The 20,879-nt window shown below is 41.9% G+C and overlaps 1 protein-coding gene and 1 long non-coding RNA gene across 5 annotated transcripts in view; one reads left to right on the top strand and one right to left on the bottom strand.

Annotated features, from left to right (window-relative positions):
- The window catches only part of LOC147245579 (microtubule-associated serine/threonine-protein kinase 1-like), a 102,228-nt gene that overhangs the window by 28,173 nt on the left and 53,176 nt on the right, over positions 1 to 20,879 (top strand). For 2 of the 4 annotated variants that reach the window (XM_086185871.1, XM_086185872.1), the window contains exons 3-11: positions 4,969 to 5,063; positions 9,644 to 9,719; positions 10,831 to 10,903; positions 11,654 to 11,814; positions 12,053 to 12,128; positions 14,075 to 14,284; positions 15,655 to 15,756; positions 19,740 to 19,872; positions 19,959 to 20,026. In XM_086185871.1, the coding sequence (XP_086041997.1) occupies positions 4,969 to 5,063; positions 9,644 to 9,719; positions 10,831 to 10,903; positions 11,654 to 11,814; positions 12,053 to 12,128; positions 14,075 to 14,284; positions 15,655 to 15,756; positions 19,740 to 19,872; positions 19,959 to 20,026 (994 nt within the window). Of the gene's footprint in view, positions 1 to 4,968; positions 5,064 to 9,643; positions 9,741 to 10,830; positions 10,904 to 11,653; positions 11,815 to 12,052; positions 12,129 to 14,074; positions 14,285 to 15,654; positions 15,757 to 19,739; positions 19,873 to 19,958; positions 20,027 to 20,879 lie in introns of all 4 variants that reach the window. The other 2 variants (XM_086185870.1, XM_086185869.1) reach the window with 1 other exon arrangement.
- LOC147245580 (uncharacterized) lies at positions 1,159 to 6,779 on the bottom strand. The gene is made up of 4 exons (XR_015110195.1): positions 6,674 to 6,779; positions 1,891 to 2,050; positions 1,615 to 1,793; positions 1,159 to 1,537 (listed from the first exon to the last, which is right to left on the bottom strand). It is a non-coding gene; the product is annotated as an uncharacterized LOC147245580 (long non-coding RNA).

Below are 20,879 nucleotides of genomic sequence, written 5' to 3'. Positions count from 1 at the left end.
CTGAGTTTAAAGACAATGTAGAATCAGCTGACAGCAGAGGGAGATGTATTTCATTTATAATGAGAAGAATGCAATAGAGTTCAAAGTTGTTCTCAAGAACAGGAGGGAAGGAAGTACAGACTAATAGAAGCCACCTGAGTCTAAAAGTAAGAGAAATGCACGACTCATCATTAACACTGTCATCATTAACATCCAAAAGAATATTAAAATCACCTTGTGTTCACCTTATATTACGTTTTAAAAATGTTTAAAACACAACAATAATGTGCATAGATAAATTTACAGACCAGATCCTTAGAATTTCATGTTGTTTATTAAGATTCAACGTCATTTGAAAGAGTCGGAGATCTGTTGATGCACTGATGCCAACAAACCGCGCCCCTGACACAAACAAATAACCTTTCGAAATTCGCCGCCTCTGAGGAGCGAGCAGAGAGGAAGTAAACAGTGACTACTTCAACGCCAACATGTCAGAAAGACAGTTGAATTTGCTGTTTTTTCAAAAAGAAGGAAGAGTCGCATGACGCTTAAAACGAGTCAGAAAAGCCTCCACAAGCGGCGACGAGGGCAGCTGCAGCGGTCATGTTGACGATCAAAATCGGCTGCAGCAGGAGGCTAGCGCCGCCACAGCGAGCCCGGTTCACCTCCAGCTAGCCAGGTTCACCTCCAGCTAGCCTGGTTCACCTCCAGCTAGCCTGGTTCACCTCCAGCTAGCCAAGCCGGGTCTAACGTGATGTGAGGTGTCTTGGACAACTAAATGTTGAGCATACCGTCTAATAATAGGCCGCCGTGCCAATCTTTAAATACCGTGATAATAATAATGGAAGATTTGTGTGATTTATTGTGAGCTCTTTTTTGTTTGTTTTACAAGTTGGACCTGTTGAGAAACGAACTGCTGACTGTAGACTCTTAGTCCCACCTGTGGTGATGTGGGCATTCACCTGTGCTGCGCAGAGGAGGCTAAATAACTGTGAATTGTCGTCATAACATTGATACTATGGATATTATTTGAAATGGAGGCTTGTAAGTCCCACATCATGTCAGGTGGGCATTTGTATGTTGTTTTCTGTGTACGCTCCGGGACCCGTGCCCCTCTCTCACCCCTGAGCCGTCATATGTACTTGTACAAGTAAAAGAGACATCAAACATTTGAGGTTACTTTATTTACACACAAAGGTAGACATTACACCATTCATACAACATTACATCAAAACCACCTAAAGACCAAAAACATGATGATTCACATGCGCTTCAAGGCTTCACCACTAACAAATTCTAAACACAGATTTAACACAACTACAGACAAACCCTTAAACCTTTAGGTCAGTCACATCATCTCCTAATCATCAAGTTCATTGTCAGTGGAGGAGCTACTTTCAAAGTTTTCTTCTTCAGAGGAGTCATCCAAAGTCACCATTTTCAGTCCCAATATACTTTGATATGAGTCATGTGCTGAAGCCTGCTGAGCATCAATTTGGTGTAGTCTTCTCTTCAGTACACAGAGTAGCCCCTCAGTTCCTCTGTCCGTCAGTCGTGCCTGAAAATATATGATTTGATCATTCAATCAGTACATGTTACCAGACAAGTATTTTAAATACAATTTATTGTACTTACTTTGTCCAGTGATGCCTTGGAAAAGCTGTGACGAAAGCTCTACAGTCACCCTTCCCATGCTCCTCATGTACTCCCAGTGCTGCTTGACTTCATGAACCACAATTCCTACTTCTTCTTTAAGTCTGGTCAGCAACATAAACTTGTTGTTGATCTTTTTCCTCTGAGCATATCCCCATGACCTGCGATCCATCACAAAGTGTTGTCAACTGTCTTGTATTTAGAGCAATATGTGTACATTAACAAATTTGTATTCACTGTCTTTCAATGTTTACTTACGTCCATGGCCAGGAGTAGTTTTTCCTCAGTCAAGAGCTCGTCAGGAGGGGGGTGATTTTCAGCTTCACCCACAGTAGCACTGTAGTCCATTATGTCATCTTCCAAGACTTTCTTCTCGACAGCAATATTTTTCCTAAGTTATGTCTCCGCTTATTGTGATCTAAAAATGTGAAATATATATAAAAAGAAAACAATTGACTCTTAAGATAGTTGGGCAATAGTACAGAGTATAGAAAGCCACCCACTATGACCTCACGTCAACATAGTTATTATCACCCTTCTCACAGTGTTAGCAAAAACGAAGAACTTAGGCGCTTGGCATGCATGGCAGAGCTGTTGTATCCTGTATATTGTATTGTAATGAGGTGGCTGGAGAAGGCCTATTCACCAAAAACCCTTCCCCCGCATATTTTGAGATTGCTACGTTTTGCACTGTGGCTAAACATAGCTACACATTTTGACATGGGACTGGGTTGGGAGAGAGCGATGAAGGGGTAGAAAGGAGAGAGAAACACAGGGCCAGTGCTAGCGAGTAGTTGGTCAAGGAATGTCTACAGCCCCAGCGTCTACAGCCCCAGGTGACCTGCAGGGCAAGAGAGCACAGACAACTCCGGGGAAGAAGCTGAGGTTAATGGATGCATAGATACATGTGAATGTTGTGGCTAAGGATGGAAATCATCAGCCTTAAAATCGTCCTGAAAGTTGCCACCAGCTCAGATGTCTCCTGAAGTGGCTAAACATGAAATTACCATCATGTGTTTTAGGGTAAACAAAAACATGGCACTAGCAGTACACGCTAGTGTTAGTATGTGTTGCTGCAAGCAAGCTATTGATGCTACTGATGTCTTTTCAGAGTTTGCTGTGAATAATTTCCAGTCACTTCATCAAACACTGCAGTTCAAAATGTAGAGATGTTAACAGAAATCAGTTGCTTGGTTAGTATTTAGTGTGCTCAATTAGAGTGAGAGAAATTACTTGGATGAACAAAATCTCTCATTTGTCCTTTTTATGATTTTATTTTAAACTTTTCACAAATCTGGTATAGAAGAACATCTCCCTTTTGAGGAAATGCCCTCAAGAAATAATCTTCTTGTGGTTTCAGGGCAGTTATTTCCTGGGAGTTGATGCAGATTTTCAGGCAGGGCTGTAAAGCCAGTTGGAGTCCATGTCTCCTCCCGCCTGAACCTCAACAGCTTCCTTCTCAGTCAAAGTTTAAAAAGTTTCAAAGTCAAAGAAGCAACTAAGTTCTGTTAGTGAAAAGATACAAAGTCCAAATAAGCACTGGAGTCCAGCGAAGTTGAGTCCAGTGAGCTTTTTTTTTTCAATCCTAGACATTACAGCTCCTTTTAAATAAAAGTAGGGGTGTGGTACTCACCAAGTCCCCTCTTTACCTGTTTGTGACACCATTACCTCATTTTTAAGAGAGTCATTTTCCAGGGTCATTTGGTGAGAACCAGTTTTCTAATGGAGTCATAAGCACGACCATGTTGCCAATGGGCGTGGAACTACAAGTTAGGCCAGTCAGACTATAAGTCTGTAAGGGTCAAAAGTTCTTCCGTTTCACATTTTGGCAGTGTGCCAAGTCATAAATCTTGAAAAGGAAAAATCACCATCTTAATGACAACGAGCAGCAAATCAAAAGAAGCCTCACCTTTTTCATTCGAACAAGTAGTAAATCATGATTAGCAAAAATCATTAGTTCCTTCCATCCATCGTCATCTTCCGCTTATTCCTTACAAGTAAGGGTCGCGGGGGGGCTGGAGCCTATCCCAGCAGCTACGGGCGAGAGGTGGGGTTCACCCTAGACAGGTCACCAGTCCATCACAGGACCAACACATAGAGACAGACAACCATTCACACTCCCAGTCACACCTACAGTCAATTTAGAGTATCAATCAGCCTCGTCCTCTCTTGATGTCTTTGGACTGTGGGAGGAAGCTGGAGTACCAGAGAGAACCCTCACAGGAACAGGGAGAACATGGAGACTCACACAGAAAGATCCTGTGATGGAGCCGGGACTCAAACCCAGAACCTTCTTGCTGTGAGGCCACAGTGCTGACCACTGCACCACCGTGCGGCCCTAAAATCATTAGTTCAACAAAAAAAAAATTAGAATCCACAGAGGCTTTTCAAAATGGCTTCTATATAAACGGGAGTTCTATCAATTAATCTCTGCACTGTGGCTCCCACACCAATGTTGTTTGGACTCTTTCAGCATGAGTTCATTTTACCGAGGACCCTGATTAGCTAACTGGAATTCCAAGCAGGGAAAACGCTGGATAAGAGCTTTCCAAGAACCTTAATCACTGTTCAAAGATTTGAAAATTCAGATTCAGGGGCTTGAGCCTGACTAGAGCTCCTTTGGGTCTAACAGAGTAGCCTTAAAAGCCCTGCTGGGATCAGAGTATTTGATCACCAGCTGGCTAAGGTGTCCAAGTGCTGTTCTGTAGAGTATGTGCTATCACCACCATGAGGATTGAAACAGCAGAAGAGGGATATGCTGTGTTTCCACTATAACTAATTTTTTTTTTTTAGATATAGTTGTTTTTATAAAAAGTAAAAGTGGGTCACAAATTCTCTTGCAGTTTCACTCAGAAACTAACATAACATCTAATAGAGAATGGTTTCCTTCAGTGTCATCAACACAGTGAACAAGTTGCACTCTGTAGTCTGCCTATGTGCATCTTGTTCACTGTGTTGATTCCATTGCAGCCAGGTCTTGTCTCTACCCCTCAATAAGGGTCAGTGTTTAGACCCCATCCTGCTCCACGTGATGGGGGCTGAAAGGGGGGAGTCATCTCTTCATCTGACGGCCAAGTTGTTGTAGAAGTACCCAAACACATAATCAGCTGAGAGGATTGAAAATTCATGTCCTTTTTTGTCTCTTTTTTTCTCTTATCTTGCTCCATTGTCTCTCTTTCCATTTCATATCTTGGCTGAGAGGAGACTGACAGGGAGGAAGGACTGAGGAAATTGAATTCTCTGAATCACTATTATGCCTGCCTCTCATGCACATGGAGCTGGGTGTAGAAACTGTGCTTCAAAAGACACATCCACCCCGCTCTTTTTTCTCCACAGTTGTCGCACAAGCAACAGGAAGAGTCTGATCCTGACTACCACGTCTCCCACACTGCCTCGCCCGCACTCTCCGCTCCCCCTCCCAGGACACCTTGGTATGTACAGGGACAAATCACCCTTCACACATCCACACATTATTTCTTGGCATTTTTCAACCACTTTAAATTGTGAAGAAAAGAAAAGGATTCTATCCATAACCACTTTTCACAAATCTGACATATGTGTGTTTTTTTTTTTTAAATCAGATCAAAATAGATATTAACTACCAGCTGAATAATTGAACCAGTTTTTCAGGGTATTTTCTCTAACTGACAGAATTTTATCAGTCAATAGTTCAAGAATCCTGCAGATATACTGTGTTACCAAACGGTAATGATAACAAAAAGACAGATACCCGTCATAAGTCTGAGTTCCATTCAGTAAGTTTCAAAACATTAGCCTAAGTCAAGTTAATAATATTATTCCAACCTTTTTTCAATAATTAATCAAGTTTTAAGAAACTGTTATTAATGAATAATAATAACAATTTTGTTGTTTTTTGTTTTTTTTTACTTTAAAACAGCTTAAGCCACCACCGAGAGATATCCTTATTGAACCAGGATTCAATATTTGGGCATCCACCATATAAAGATGCTAACTGACTTTCATTTCCATTGTTTCTCTGGTGCTAACATGTCATTTTAACTGACGTCATGCAACTAACATGGAATTTGATAAAGTTATTCCATCCAATTTCTACCGCTTATCTTGTTAAGGGTCACGAGGGGGCTGGAGCCTATCCCAGCTGCCATCGGGCGAAAGGCAGGGTTCACCCTGGACGGGTCACCAGTCCATCACAGGGCCAGTACATATGGACAGACAACCGTTTACTCTCACAGCCACACCTAAGGACAATTTAGAGTATCAATCAGCCTAGTCCTCTCTTCCTAGTTGCTCCCCACCCACCCCCCAGCCCGGGGCAGAGCCAGAACTTTTTCATTGGGGTGGCCAGGGTGAGACCATCACTCACATATACCCTTTTCACACTGAAAAACTGGACCTGCATTTGCTCGGCATTTGGGTGCATTCAAGCTTCCAGAAGACCCAGGTCTGAACTCCCCCTGTGAGTGCTGCGTGCCCGTGTTTTTCTCTCTCGTACGTCATCGCACTGACGTCATCATTTCACATAAACATGCGCCAGAACACTGAGAGCTAAACAAAGGACAACGTGGATGTCACCTAGTCAAACGTTAGCGTAGTCCATTGCAATGTTGTCTCTGGAGTTTTTGGCTGGTCTGGAAGGGAGCCAAAGAAGCTCCAGGCGAAGCCTGACAGGCGGCACAGTTACAAAATCAGAATGCGACAGGAAGGTCGTGTGAAACCTGAGACAACATGGGTTGCCTTTTTCACACTGCAGGCGAGCCGAGCCGAGCCACTAAACATCCGGGTCACTTAGTGAGTCTGTCGACGTGGGTCGAAACGCCGAGTCGACCCTTTCAGAGTGCCCAAAAACCCGCACTGACCTGTGTTTTTGGTGCAGTGTGAAAGGGTCTGTCCGGATGGCAACAAGGAGATACCTAAAATGTCTCGATGACTTTTTTTCATTATGATGATTTTTACTGTTTGACCTCATAAATGTAGGCCTGTCAGACTAATAGGAAATCTCCACGAATGTAAATATTAACAAACATATCAGCTTTTGTATGCTGTCCGATTAATACATTACATTTCTTCTTTCTTCTTCACGCAGCCACGGTCTGTTCTTGCCCGCGGCGCTCCTGCCTGTTCTCTGCTCCCGCTGAGTTGTGTCCTCCAGCTAAATGCATCCGTGCAGAATCGGCAGTTAGGCGGAACAATGGGAATGATGCCTTTTGTAGATCATCTTATTATCTTCTGGGAGACACTTGTGTCATTTCCAATTAAGAAAAAACTTGCTGGTTAAATAAAAGTAACTTTAAGTCAACATTTGCAAGGGGTATGAATAATTTCGGCCTTTACTATAAATACTGTATATATACACTTCCAATCAAAAGTTTGGACACAACCTCTCATTCCATGTTTTTTCTTCATTTTAACTACTTTCTACATTGTAGATACATACTGAAGACATCAAATATATGAAGCAAGATATATGGAATTATGTAGAATGGAAAAAGATTGTTAAATAACTGTAAATATGATTTATTTTTTAGACTCTTCAAAGCAGCCACCCTTTGCTTTGTTGACAGCGCTAAACCCTTGGCCTTCTCTCAGTGAGCTTCATGATGTAGTCACCTGGAATGGTTTTCACTTCGCAAGACTTGCCTTCTCAGGGTTCATTCGTGGAATTTCTTGCCTTCTTAACGGGGCTGGGACCATCAGTTGTTTTGTGCAAAAGTCAGGTTGGTACACAGTTGACAGCCCTATTTGACAACTGTTAAAATTCATTGTATGGCAAGAACCAATCTGCTACGTAAAGAAAATTGATAGTCCATCATTACTTTAAGAACTGAAGGTCAGTCAGTCTGGAAAATTGCATAAACTTTGAATGTGTCTGTAAGTGCAGTCAAAAAACAAAAACTTAAAGCGAAACAACAAAACTGGCTCACATCCCCAGGAAAGGAAGACCAAGAGTCTCCTCTGCTGCTGAGGATAAGTTCATAAGTCACCAGCCTCAGAAATCACAAGTTAACAGCATCTCAGATTAGAGCCAAGAAAAATACTCCACAGAATTTGAGTTGCAGAAACATCTCTATATCAACTCTTCAGAGGAGACTGCATGATCAGGCCTTTATGGTTGAATAGCTGCTAAGAAATCACGACAAAGGAATAGCAACAAGCAGAAGAGATTTGTTTGGGTCATGGAATGGACATTAGAGGAGTGGATATCTGTGTTTGGGTCTGATGAGTCCAAATTTGAGATCTTTGGTTCCACCCGCTGTGTCTTTGTGCGACGCAGAAAAGATGAACAGATGGTCACTAAATGCATGGTTCCCACCTTGAAGCACGGAGCAGGAGGTGTGATGTGTTGGGGTGCTTTGCTGGTGACACTGTTGGGGATATATTCAATCTTGAAAGTAAACTGAGCCAGCATGGCAACCACAGCATCCTGCAGAGACATGCCATCCCATCCAGTTTGCATTTAGTTGGACCATCATTTATTTTTCAACAGGACAATGACCCCAAACACACCTCCAGGCTTTGTAACAGTTATTTGATGATGATTTGGCCTCCATATTCACCTGACCTAAACCCAATCCAGATGGTTTGGGATGAGGTGGACTGCAGAGTGAAGGCAAAAGGGCCAACAAGTGCTCAGCATCTCTGGGAACTCCTTCAAGACTGTTGGAAAACCATTTCAGGGGAAGACCTCATGAAGCTCATTGAGAGAAGGACATGAGTGTGTAAAACAGTAATCAAAGCAAAGGGTGGCTATTTTGAAGAATCTAAAGTAAAAAACACGTTTTGAGTTATTTAACACTTTTTAAATTACTGCATGATTCCATGTGTGTTCATTCATAGTTTTTATACCTTCAGTAAGAATGACATTAAATGAAATGAATGAAATGACACGAAATGCAGTTTATTGTCCACAGAGGGAAATTTGTCTTGGACACCGTGCTGTCACATTTAGCTGCAATACATAATAAATTGCAAAAACTAAAAAAGGCAGTGCATACACACACAAGTACTACCTGGTAAAATGAAGGTTAAATAAAATAATATTTTTTTTTAAAGAGTTGTGCTTGTTGTATTATGATTTAAATATCATATGTTTCATATGCTTTGTCAGTATTATTTTCTTCATGCACTTTTTTCCAATTTTGAGTTCGTAATTCATTCCTAAATTCATTTAAAGTTTCTTCTGTTCTTATTCTCCTATTTCTAATTATTTTCTCCTTTTTATACTTCATACCATCCTGATCATACATCATAAAAACTGCCAAATGATCGCTAATGTCATTCATTAGCAAACCACTTCTTATGATATTGTCCATTTGATTAGTAAATATATTATCAATAAGAGTGTCACAATGAGAAATTATTGTGCTTGGTTTTGTTGTCGTTGTCCTCCACTTATCTGGATCCGGGTCGCAGGGGCAGCAGCCTCAAAAAGGATGACTGACCTCACCCCAGCCACTTCCACCAGCTCTTCTGGGGGAATCTCGTGGGGGTTCCCAGGCCAGTCGAGAGATATATTCCCCCGAGGCCTCCTCCTGGTCGGACACGCCGAGAAGACCTCCCAAGGGAGGCGTCCAGGAGGCGTCCTCACCAGATGCCCGAACCACCTCAACTGACTCCTCTCGACACGCAGGAGCAGCAGCGGCTCTACTCTGAATCCCTCCTGAATGACTGAGCTTCTCACCCTCTCTCTAAGGGAGAGCCCAGCCACCCTACGGGGGAAACTCATTTCAACCACTTGTATTCGCGTTCTTGTTCTTTCGGTCATTACCCAGAGCTCATGACCATGGGTGAGGGTTGGAACGTAGATTGATTGGTAAATGAAGAGCTTTGCCATTTGGCTGAGCTACCTCTTTACCACAATGAACCGGTTTAGCACCCACATCACTGTGGAGGCCTCCCCAATCAGAAATTCTGTCCTTAAAAGTTATGAACAGATGTGTTACATCACCATGGTAGGAAGGCTTTTGTGTGCCTGTTTGGTAATGTGTCTTGTCTTGTGTCTCTTCTTGTGCATGTGTCGTTGTCTCTCCAGGAAGCAGCCCTCTTGACAGCCCAAGAAACTTCTCTCCCAGCAACCCAGCACACTTTTCCTTCACTTCCTCCAGAAGGTCACTGCTTAATGACTCTACGTATGTGAAGTGTAATGTTTGCTCTCATTTATGTTTTTGCTGGAGACTGAGGGAGGAGAGCATTGCATGTGTTGCTGTGCAAGGTCTCACACATCCTACAGACCCTCTTGTTCCACTTCTACATTCAGGCAGAGTAAAAGGCCAACTCGTGTATGACAGGGCTTGGCCATTACATTTGCAGCCCCTCTGAGTTTACTCACTCCCCTCTTGACCGGTGTGTGTTGACAAGTGGGTCTGAGTGTATGCATCTGTTCATATACGTGTTTTGCTGTTTTACAATTTTGAATTCGAAGTTTTTTTTGTTGTTGATTTATATATTCAAATATTCCTATCGAAATATGGACACAGTTATTTGAGATATGGTGCTGTTTTTGGTTTAGGATAAGGCTCATACATTTCACTACAGCTGAATTTTATCACAGCAGCCAGGGCTGGCAGGGGAAGATAGAACAGCAGCAGAAGGTGTGAAGGTATTCACTCTCTGTGTGCTCTCTTATTTTTTAATGTTATTATTAAATCATGATTATTCCCTTTGTAGGAAGAAAAGCTGAAATGTGTATTTTTCAGACATATTTCAGTCTGCCAAACAAGTTGGACTAATTCATTTTATGATCGACACAGTGTCTGTAAACATTGTAACTCAGAGCCTATGAGTGGAGTGGACAGTGGAGGCGGGTCTTATAAAGGACTTCATGAATAGCAGCAGAGATGTGTGAGGAGGTCCAGTTAGAGTGTTACTGTATTTCACTCCTTGACTGCTACTCATTGGGAGCAGAGGCTCCTGTCCTAATCTATCACATCTGCCTGCCTGCATGTCACTGTGTGTTGTTTGAAGTCTCCAGGGACAAACCTGATGTCTTATAAATCACTGTGTGTGTGTGTGTGTGTCTGTTTGTGTGTGTGCCTGCACAAATATAACCTAAAATAGGCTTAAGTATCTTTAAATGTGCTAGATACTCATACCCAAAAGGTTTTTGGTATATCAAAAGTAGTAACATAGTAACATACAAGCTGAGCAACAATGATCTCAGTGGAAAAAAGTTGAACTGCATTGAGCTTTTAAGTGATGGAGCATTTGTTTTCTCTGCAGGGCGGATGGACGACGATGGTCTTTAGCATCCCTGCCATCCTCTGGTTATGGTACTAACACTCCCAGCTCAACGGTAAATTACTTCCAATCACATCAACCCATTGCTCTCAAAGTGGGGTATGTACTCAGGGGGTACACAACAATGAGCAAATAGCAATGAAGGAGGAGGTCTCGTCAGCTCTGCAAATTGGTTAGCATTTCAATGCCCGTAATGCTCTGTTCTCATTCACCTTATCCTTAAATTGATTTTATTAATTTTGCAATATTTCAAAAAAACTTAACAGATATTTCGGTACCCAGTGGTGTGTTTCTCATCTTACAGCCTCATACAGTACCAGGGGTATACAGGTTTATTTAAAGGCTCGCTACTCTTGGAGAAACATTCCTATGAAATAAACAAGTCAAACATCTGAAAGTATGATCAAACAAGCTTAAACATGATGTGTGTTTTGCTGCTTTAGAACTCTTCAAAGACTAAAATTGAACCACTCCAGGGAGCAGATGGACGAATACTTTCCAGGAAGCAGTATACTGTACTATAGTCCCAACTAAAAACTTATCTTTGCAACAATTTGTCTACATTTTGGCACTCTGACCTTGCGCCAAGCCATATGCTAATTTATTATGACAATCACAATTTTCACCTTGTCCTCTTATCCATTTGTTGTTATATTGTTGGAATTTTTTTCTCTGTGATGTTTCCTTTTCCTACTTAACCCTTTTTTTTAATTCTTTTGCCAACATCATCAACTTTTTCCGCCTGCGCTTCCACCATTTGCCTGTGCCCTCCCTCCTCTCTTTCTTACGTTGCTTCAACTACCAGTCATCTAGCTCCTCTCAGGAGCGGCTGCACCAGCTGCCATTCCAGCCCACTATGGATGAGCTCCACTTTTTATCCAAGCACTTTGGCAGCACTGAGAGCATCACAGATGATGATGGGGGCCGCTGCTCTCCACAAATGCGCCCACGCTCCCGCAGTCTCAGGTCAGTGGAAGCTCCTAAGAGAAAATTATTCCAATTTCCAAAATTCTTCTCCTCTTTTAGAATGAAGAGGATAGACACAATTCCCTGATTTCTTTTCTATTAACATAATGTGCTACCCTTCTCTTTTTAAGTGAATTTTAAGCATGTCGCAAACAGGTTTTGCTACTGAACCATCACCCGATGTCAATCTGACGTTTTGACCAGAAAAGCCACACTCCATTTCTCTGTGTTTTTCCAGTCCAGGACGCTCCTCCTCCTGCTATGATAATGAGATAGTCATGATGAACCATGTATACAAGGAGCGCTTTCCAAAGGTAAGACTCACATAAATATTGGTGAATGTTGTCATGTCAAATTCTCAATCCTACAGAGTATTAAATCAGTCTTTCAATCCACCCAAACTATGTCCAATTGACTGAGCAATTATTTCTAAACCTATCAAGTCATGAGCTGAAAGGGATATGATTCATGATTGAATATGTTTAGAGAGCTGTGTATTCCATATCCAAAGCATCATATCTAAGTGGAATGACTCTGCACAGCTGCAGTTTGTCAAAGAGAGTAATAAACTTCTTAAATTGAACCTGCTGCCTCACAAACAAAAAATTATTTATTGGAGCCTATCCCAACTGCCTTTGGGAGAGAGGCAATGCAGATTTTGCTGCTGATGGAATCCATCCATCTATCCATCCATTTTCTACCACTTATCCTGTTAAGTGTCGGGGGGGGGGGGGGCTGGAGCCTATCCCAGCAGCCTTTGGGCAAGAGGTGGGGTTCACCCTGGACAGGTCGCCAGTCCATCACAGGGCCAACACATAGAGACAGACAACCATTCACACTCACAGTCACACCTACAGTCAATTTAGAGTATCAATCAGCCTCGTCCCCTCTTGGTGTCTTTGGACTGTGGGAGGAAGCTGGAGTACCAGAGAGAACCCACACAGGAACAGGGAGAACATGCAGACTCCACACAGAAAGATCTAGTGCTCGAGCCAGGAACCAGTGCTAACCACTGCACTACCGTGCCACCCGCTGCTGATGGAATACCAGGTTAAATTTTTATGTCCACAAAACACAGCTGGATTTTCAAAACGTGTGGAAAAAGTTGTTAGAATAATCACACATCAATCAAAGTGAACAGTGACCAAAATACAAAATAAAATCATAAAATTTTTAAATGCTGCCTGTTTGAAGTAATCCAAGTAGGAGCCTGGACGTGCAAAAATGCCACTGCTGCTAAGTTTTTAGCCTCCAAGCCACGGCACCATGGTTTTAGTTCGGCTAAAAAGAGGTTGTGATGCCCCTCATAGCAGTTAATCTTGTAGCAGATTAAAGGCTATTTCATGACCTGGTGCATTTGTTCCACAGCTTCTCTAAACAGAGTGTGGAATACATGAGACACTAAAGACAGCTGGCTAGATCAGTGGAGGGTAGTTCACTCAGCTGAGCACATCATCAGAACCACCCTGCCAGCCTGCAGGACATTTACATCAAACGCTGCAGGACCAGGGACACCAAAATCCTGAGAAAGCCCACCTACCCTGGCAAAAAATGGTTATTCTGCTGCCTTCAGTGAGACGCTCCCACTGCTTGAAGCCTAACACAGATCCCCGGATTGGGATATCCCTCAGGACTTCTGCACCCTTAACAAACACTGACTTTTTTCTCTTGCAACTGTGCTTTGCACACTGCACATACAATTCACTTTATAATTATATTAATATTTATATTTATATGTTTATTAGTTTATCATGTATTTACTTTCTGTTTTTTATACTGTTGTTGTGACGCACCTGAGCGGCTTCCCCAATTGTAGGGGATCAGGGCAAGCCAGATTCGGGCAAGGAGGTTGAAATACAGGAGCCGGCAAAGCTTCAAGTGCTGGAAATGACATTTTATTTTCAAAACACTGGCACCGTCCCTCGTCTCCTTTGTGAGCCACGTCACGTTATGGCGTCCAGAGGGGGAGGCCGTTCTCACAGCTCTCCTTTGTTGTTTTGTAGTGTGCACACATCCAGGGGAGAGACACACAATACACTTCACAGCATGTTGTACAATGTATGATGTGTATGTGATGAATAAAGCTCATTTGATGTGATGTGATTTGAAAAAACTTCTAGCTGGGGATGTACACTTTTTTTGGACTTGATCTGCCCTCTTCAGCTTCTCTTAATTCTCATCATTTATTTCTGCGTGTGATTTCTCTCCATTCTTACGTTGCATGTTGTCTAATCCCTTGTGACCCTATGTTCTCTACCAGGCCACAGCACAGATGGAGGGGAGGCTGGCAGAGTTCATACAAGCTTACTCTCCTGAAAATGTTCTTCCGCTGGCAGACGGAGTTCTCAGCTTCATCCACCACCAGATAGCAGAACTGTCCAGAGACTGTCTTGCCAAATCCTGTGAGGGCCTCATCACGTCTATCTATTTCTTTGAGCTGCAGGAGAATCTGGACAAGCTCCTTCATGATGTAAGTTTTGAAAAAGCCTAAAACCTTGCAGTTGCAGAAGTACAAAGGATCACGCTGGCATTGATTGTCTCATCAAATTCTTTGTCTAGCTTTATCTTATAATTCATGAATAAAAGTAACACAAAACCCTATTTAAGATGAACTGGGGAAAAATCTTGACTTGATTCAGTAAGATCAAGACACAGATGGTGATTGGTTCTGGCAGGATAGTCTGGGTTGGGAGAGAGAGAGAGAGACTGTTTTTTGTTACCACCTGGAGACCTTTTCTGGTATAAACTCTAAACTTATCAGGACTCATAGTCCTGTCCCTAGTCCTAATAAGACTGATCCCCGCACAGCACAAAGCACTTCATGAGTTCCTGATTGAGGTTTCGGGTTATGCTGCTTAGGTTATTGACAGATTCAAGGAAAGTCATTCTTTCTTTCATACACGTGATGCCTTTGCTGAATTTGCCACATTAAATTGAGGCTCACTACTTTTTACCTGTGATCTCTCTCTTGCCAATCTTTGCTTTGATTGTATCTGCTGAGTTTTTCATGGTCGCACATCTTTATATCTCACTGGTTTTGAACACATTGTGCCTGATTTATTAAGGTTTGTGTGTGTAAAACATGCAAAATTGATATCAGTCGCAAACAAATGTGCAAACTGATCTACTACAAGTGCCCACTGAGGATTGCGTGTTTCAAATGAGCACGATATCCTCACTGTTGATTCTGCATATTTGCCTTCATGAATATGCAACACGGGATGCTTCTACCTGAGGGTGCAAATTGCTGGGAGGAGGAAGTGCAAATATGTTAATTTCGTGTAAGCAATGAAATTTACAAAGCCAGAACACAGGTTCAGTGTAGTGCACTGATGGGTGTTGATACTGTGTAGGGGGAAGCATAGGTGAAATGAAACAATGCTCAGAGAACATCTTTATTCCATGTGTTGAAACACTATTGATAAGACAGAAAAATGAATAAACATATCGCCCATCCAGCAATACAGTTCTCAAGCTCTTGGATGAGCTTAGGGTTCATTTTGAGTGAGGAACTGTAGGCACATACATTCTTTGGATGCGAAAGACACGAAACTCCAAAGATACCACACACCAAGGACACACCAGTTAAGACAATGGAAGGATCATGAAAAACAATTTGTTTAATCATATGTATTGCTTTAATCATCTTCTTTATTTTTATTAATGCCATTTCCATTTATACATTTTAGAATGGTTTCTGTTTTTGAAAATGAATTCCTGATGCAAAACATAAACCAAAAAAATGTGTAGCATCTTGGACTACAAATGCAATTTCGTACTCTGTATTTGGGATCTTTGTCAGTCAGGCCCTTCTTGCCTCTGTCTTCTTGTCACTGACAGGCCTTTGAGCGTTCTGAGAGCTCTGAGGTTGCCTTTGTCACTGAGTTGGTGAAGAAGCTTCTCATCATTATCTCCCGACCTGCGAGGCTTCTGGAGTGTCTGGTGAGATAACACACACTGTTAACCTTTTTTATCAATCACCAACTACATTTTACAGCTGGCATCCCTCTTGTCACTGAAGACAAAGTGATTTTCTTGAAATCAACCTGAGCACAGATACTCATTAGTTTGCCTTCTCTAAACATGTATGCACTCAGAAGCGCTATGCAAGGGTAGAAAACCAGAAAATTAAACAATGGGGTTAAAAACAAACAGAAAAAAGCTGTCTGGATGAAATTTACATTTAAATTCAATTCTGCCCCAACATAATGCAATTAATAATAAAAACTCTAAAAATTGTCTTTAGATGCGAGCAGGTGTGAGATGATAGTTTTCCATGATTTTTTCCAAATCTTTTCAAAGTCATCTGATGTATGGGTAACACAAGTTGGATTCTTAGTAAAATGGATAAAACCTCGACAGCATAATAACAAGTGCATTAAAAAATACCTATGTGAAACTACCATTTATGTCTAAAATTCTAGAAAAATTGTGTAGCTTTAGATTAATGGATGACTCAATAGTTTCAATATGTGGTAATCTGGTTTTGTTATCTACAAAGTACAGAAACAATATTGCTTAGAGTCATAATGGCATCCCTATGTAGACCAACAACAGCAAACACACAATCTTGGCTCTGCTACACCTGCCAGCAGGTTTAACACCATTGATCCCACCATCCTAACTCCAAGTTGGTCAGTATCTCTGGCTTGACTTTAGGTTCGCGCTCATCCTACCTTAAGGTGAATTAATTGCATAATTTGTAAATGACTGGCTTAGAAGCATCATACAAATCATCTTTTCTTTTTAAGAAGGATCCAGAATAAATCTGCTTAAGTTCAGTTTGACTTTTGACTGCAGGCAATTTTTCACACATCTGATTATGTTTTTCTTTAACCTGACATGGTTTAGTGTGAGAAGGGGGCAACATGGCTCGAGTCCCGGCTTCGGCACGGGATCTTTGTGTGTTCTCCCCGTGCCTGCGTGGGTTCTCTCTGGGTACTCCGGCTTCCTCCCACAGTCCAAAGACATGCAAATGGGGACTAGGCTGATTGATGCTCTAAGGGCGCTTTCTCACCTAATGGTCCGGTCCAAGGTCTGGACTTTGTTGTTGTTGTTGTTACATTGTTTTCATTTTGTCCAGTAAAGTTCGCTTTCTCACTGCTATTATGAAAGTGGACCAAAGGAGCTACCTACGTCATGACGCCATTAACTGCAAGGTTTGCGCCTGTGATTGATTGGCTTGTGGATGAGCGTGCGTCTGACGTTACCGCGTCGGAAGTGCTCTGGCGGTGTATTTGTTTGGTCACAGCAAAAAAGTTACCATCAACCATGGATCGGCGGATTCACTTTGTTACCCTCGCAGTGCTTTGGCTGCGCCTCCAACATCAACAACAACTACTACAGTCCCAATACACGAGACTAGTGCGATGTCATCAAATGAAAAACGTCCTTATGGTGCGCTTGATATTTTGACGCAGACAGGCAAGGAGGCGAAGACTGCAAGCCTCTCCAAAAAAACACGAAACGTCTCAGAGTTCCGGTGGGTCTTCTCCAGTTCATTTTTTATTTCGTCCTCTGACCGTATCTGAATGAAATATTTAATCCTCCTCCTCCCAAGTATTACCACGGCTCATCTTTGCTTTGTTTATGGTTTTTTTTTTAATGTTTTTTCGGCGGGAACGAGACAATGACGTGTATCCTGAGTTAAATCCGATAGTCCAAAAAATGCTTTAACATTACACAGCAGCGGACTTTGGACCAGGATAATCCGGACCGAGACCACCTCCTGAGGCCAGACCAAAGACTCGTCCTTAGTCCGGACCGTGGTCCGGTGGAGCTTTCACATCTGTCAATTTGGTCCGGACTATCTGGAAAGTCCGAAAGTCCGGACCAAACGAGGTAGGTGAGAAAGCGCCCTGAATTGACCGTAGGTATGACTATGAGTGTGAATGGTTGTCTGTCTCTATGTGTTGGCCCTGCGATGGACTGGCGACCTGTCCAGGGTGAACCCCGCCTCTCGCCAAAAGCCGCTGGAATAGGCTCCAGGCCCCGGTGACCCTAAACAGGATAAGGGGAAGAAAATGGATGGATAGATGGATGGATGGATGTTACCTCTTGGCAACCTGTCAACCAGCCCAGCTGTATCTCATGCCATTGCTTCGAAGGTTATAGTTAGCTCCGTTTTTCAGTCTGCCAAAACATGGATAATGGAACATGGATAACATTGATAATTTACTCTCCTACCAGCCAGTAGTTAATGATTGAGAACTTAGGTTCTCCAATTTGGTCTGAAGAAGTTTGCATGTGTTTTGAAATCCTAAATCAGAGCACAGACTCTTGACGTCAAGGCCAAGAAATACAGTCTTCATGTTGTAACGTCACCCCGGATTGGCTGGCAGGATGGCCAATCCAGGCCCCGTTCACAGGAAGGAAACTAGTTTTAAAATGACGCTCCGATCAGCTGGAGAGGGGGCATCTTACCGGTCGCATTAGCGCTGCATCCAGTGGCTAAGTCCGACAGTCGGGGTAGTGAGTCCCTCGAACGGATCGCCGTGGTTTGGAGTCACTCTGTTAAAACCAAAGGTTGTCACCAAGCGGCTACCGCCGGTGGATACTGAGGACGATCACCGTAAAACAGCGCTTCCCCGGGAGGCTAACAACCAACTGACATATAACACGTCTCTGCCAGTGAGAGCCTAGTATTTGGGTTGGCTACTTAATTATAAGAGCTGGTTTTTTTTTTCTCTTTCTCTCTCTTGAATGAGAGTGTGGGATTTTTTTCTTTTTTGAATTGGACTAAATAAACTTATTTGAGTGAACTGAATTTTTTTTTTCTCCTCTTCTGGAATACTTTTTTTGGGGGGGGGGGGGATTTGGATTGAATAATTTTTTTTGAACTAAGATTCTTTTAAGAATCATTTTTTTTACTTTCTTCCCCCTCTCTTTATTTATGGGATTACTACAAACTGTCCAAAAAAGAACTTCTGAACTGAACTGAAAAAAAAGAAATATATTTGTGTTAAAAACGAACCTGAGTTGTTGTTGTTTGACTATTTCTGTTGTTCTGGGCCGGGTACTTACAATTTGGTGAAGGGAAGGTTTCATTGTTACTGTTTATATTCAGGATTGATCATTTTTTGGGGGGGGGTCATCAAAGTTTATCCTTGATGCTTACTTGTGTGCGTGTGTGAGGGGAACTAAAATGTGACTGACAAAACAAAAAAAAAACCAACAACCAAAAACTAAAAACGAGAAAAAATAAAGTCATAATAATTAAATATAATTTATTTGTCAGGCTACATGCCTGGCTGGCACCCCAGAACAACCCAGTCCTCGAAAACCGTCACAATGTGATCTTGGTACAGTCTTTGACCCAGAATCTGAACTTTAGCCCATATTAACATTCAGTTCCAATGGAGGGACCTTCCTAAAAACCAAACCCATGCTTTCATCCAGAGGTCTATAATTACTTATTTATACCCTCATCTTGTGTGATTCACTGTTAACACACTGTAGAGTCTCTCTCGCAGTCAGAGCAGTGGAGTCTGATTAATGCTTTCAAAAAGCTGCTTAGAAAATATCTTTACCTACTCACCTTCTGGAAGACAGGGTAGGTGAGAAGGGTATTTATTTGTTATATTTTATATCAATTTTGTCTGTATTTATGGTTTAATCCACCTTACTGACTACCCCCAGGTGAAGGATTTACGCTCTCTAGTGTAATGTGCTATACTCTATATGTCTTAGATATTGAATCTGCAACTTTCACACAATTCAGTAATTTTGGATACAACACTTATGCTCAGTGATATGGGCGAGTAAGAATGGTGTATCTGTAAACGGACACTAAATACAGCAGAGTTTAGCAAAACCAAATAGTTCTAGATGGGGGTGTCTTTCAGGAACACATATTGTAATTTCTGAAACCTCAGGAGGAATTTTTCTGAATTTTTATCTGCCCCTTTATGTATCTTCCTTTACAGGAGTTTAACCCTGAGGAGTTCTACCATCTGCTTGAGGCAGCGGAGGACCATGCCAAGGAGGGTCATTTGATGAAAACTGATATCCCTCGTTACATCATCAACCAGCTGGGACTCACCAGAGACCCCATTGAAGGTGAGGCAGAAAAAAGAAATTTTTGCAACACAACTTCCAAATCAAATTAACCATCATCTGACTGAAACTGATACGTTTGTCATCAGAGATGGTAAACCTCGATAGTTACGACAGCGAGGGACCAATGACGCCTGAAATGGATGATTCAACAGAGGTGAGATGCAAGATCATCTTAAGTTGAGTCTCCACTCGCACCCCCATCTTTGGTTTTCATCTCTCACATTTATTCATCTTTATTTTGGGGCGTGGCTCAGCTCCCCCAGTTTAGGTGTCCTTGGGCAAGAAACTGAACCCCATATTTGCCCCTGATGCCTTCGCCATTCGAGTGTGAGTGTTTTTGAAATTTTGGAATCCTGCATACCCCAGTCTGTTAACAAAGAATGAATGTGTAAGACTGAGTGAATTTGAATGTGTTGTAAATCTCTTTGAGTGGTCAGTAGACAACAGCAGTCAGTTTGACATTTTGCAAGTGACAGTTGTCAGGTCTGGCCTAAAATCTCCTCCTCATCCACTAATGAATTGGCCCACGCGCTTTTATCCATTTACATTTATGCTGAGGTATAAAAACAGGATATCCCTCTCAGGTGGCAAAAAGACAAAAAAGAGAGGAGAAATTGGAGGGGAAAACAGGGGTGTACCATAGTTATTTCAAAAGGTGGAAAGAGTTCTGAAATATCCTACTCAAGTAAAAGCAATCTTGCTTTTATTAAATGTTAAATAAACACAAGTAAAATCACCACTTTACATATTTACTCACGTAAAAGTAAAACTAGCTTGTTAAAAATGTTTTTGCACTTGTGACTTGTGAGAATTTTAAACATGTTTGATTTTGCTGTAACACAAAGACAAGTAAGACTACCTTAAAACAGCTGATGTGTGAATTTAGCAAGTGTTGCAGTATTACTGGTTGCCATATTAACAGGTTAGTGGTGATGATGTGATAGCTAGACTCACTATTTACTGACAACAGATTTGCAGATTCAACCATCAAAAGCATATCTAGGCTG

The sequence above is a fragment of the Aulostomus chinensis genome, chromosome 18 (assembly GCF_037954235.1).
Source record: "Aulostomus chinensis isolate RoL2024-O1b breed Wild chromosome 18, RoL_Achi_v1.0, whole genome shotgun sequence".
Taxonomy (NCBI): Eukaryota; Metazoa; Chordata; class Actinopteri; order Syngnathiformes; family Aulostomidae; genus Aulostomus; species Aulostomus chinensis.
Note: the sequence above shows the minus strand (reverse complement) of the source record. Positions and strands in the feature narration are given on the sequence as shown.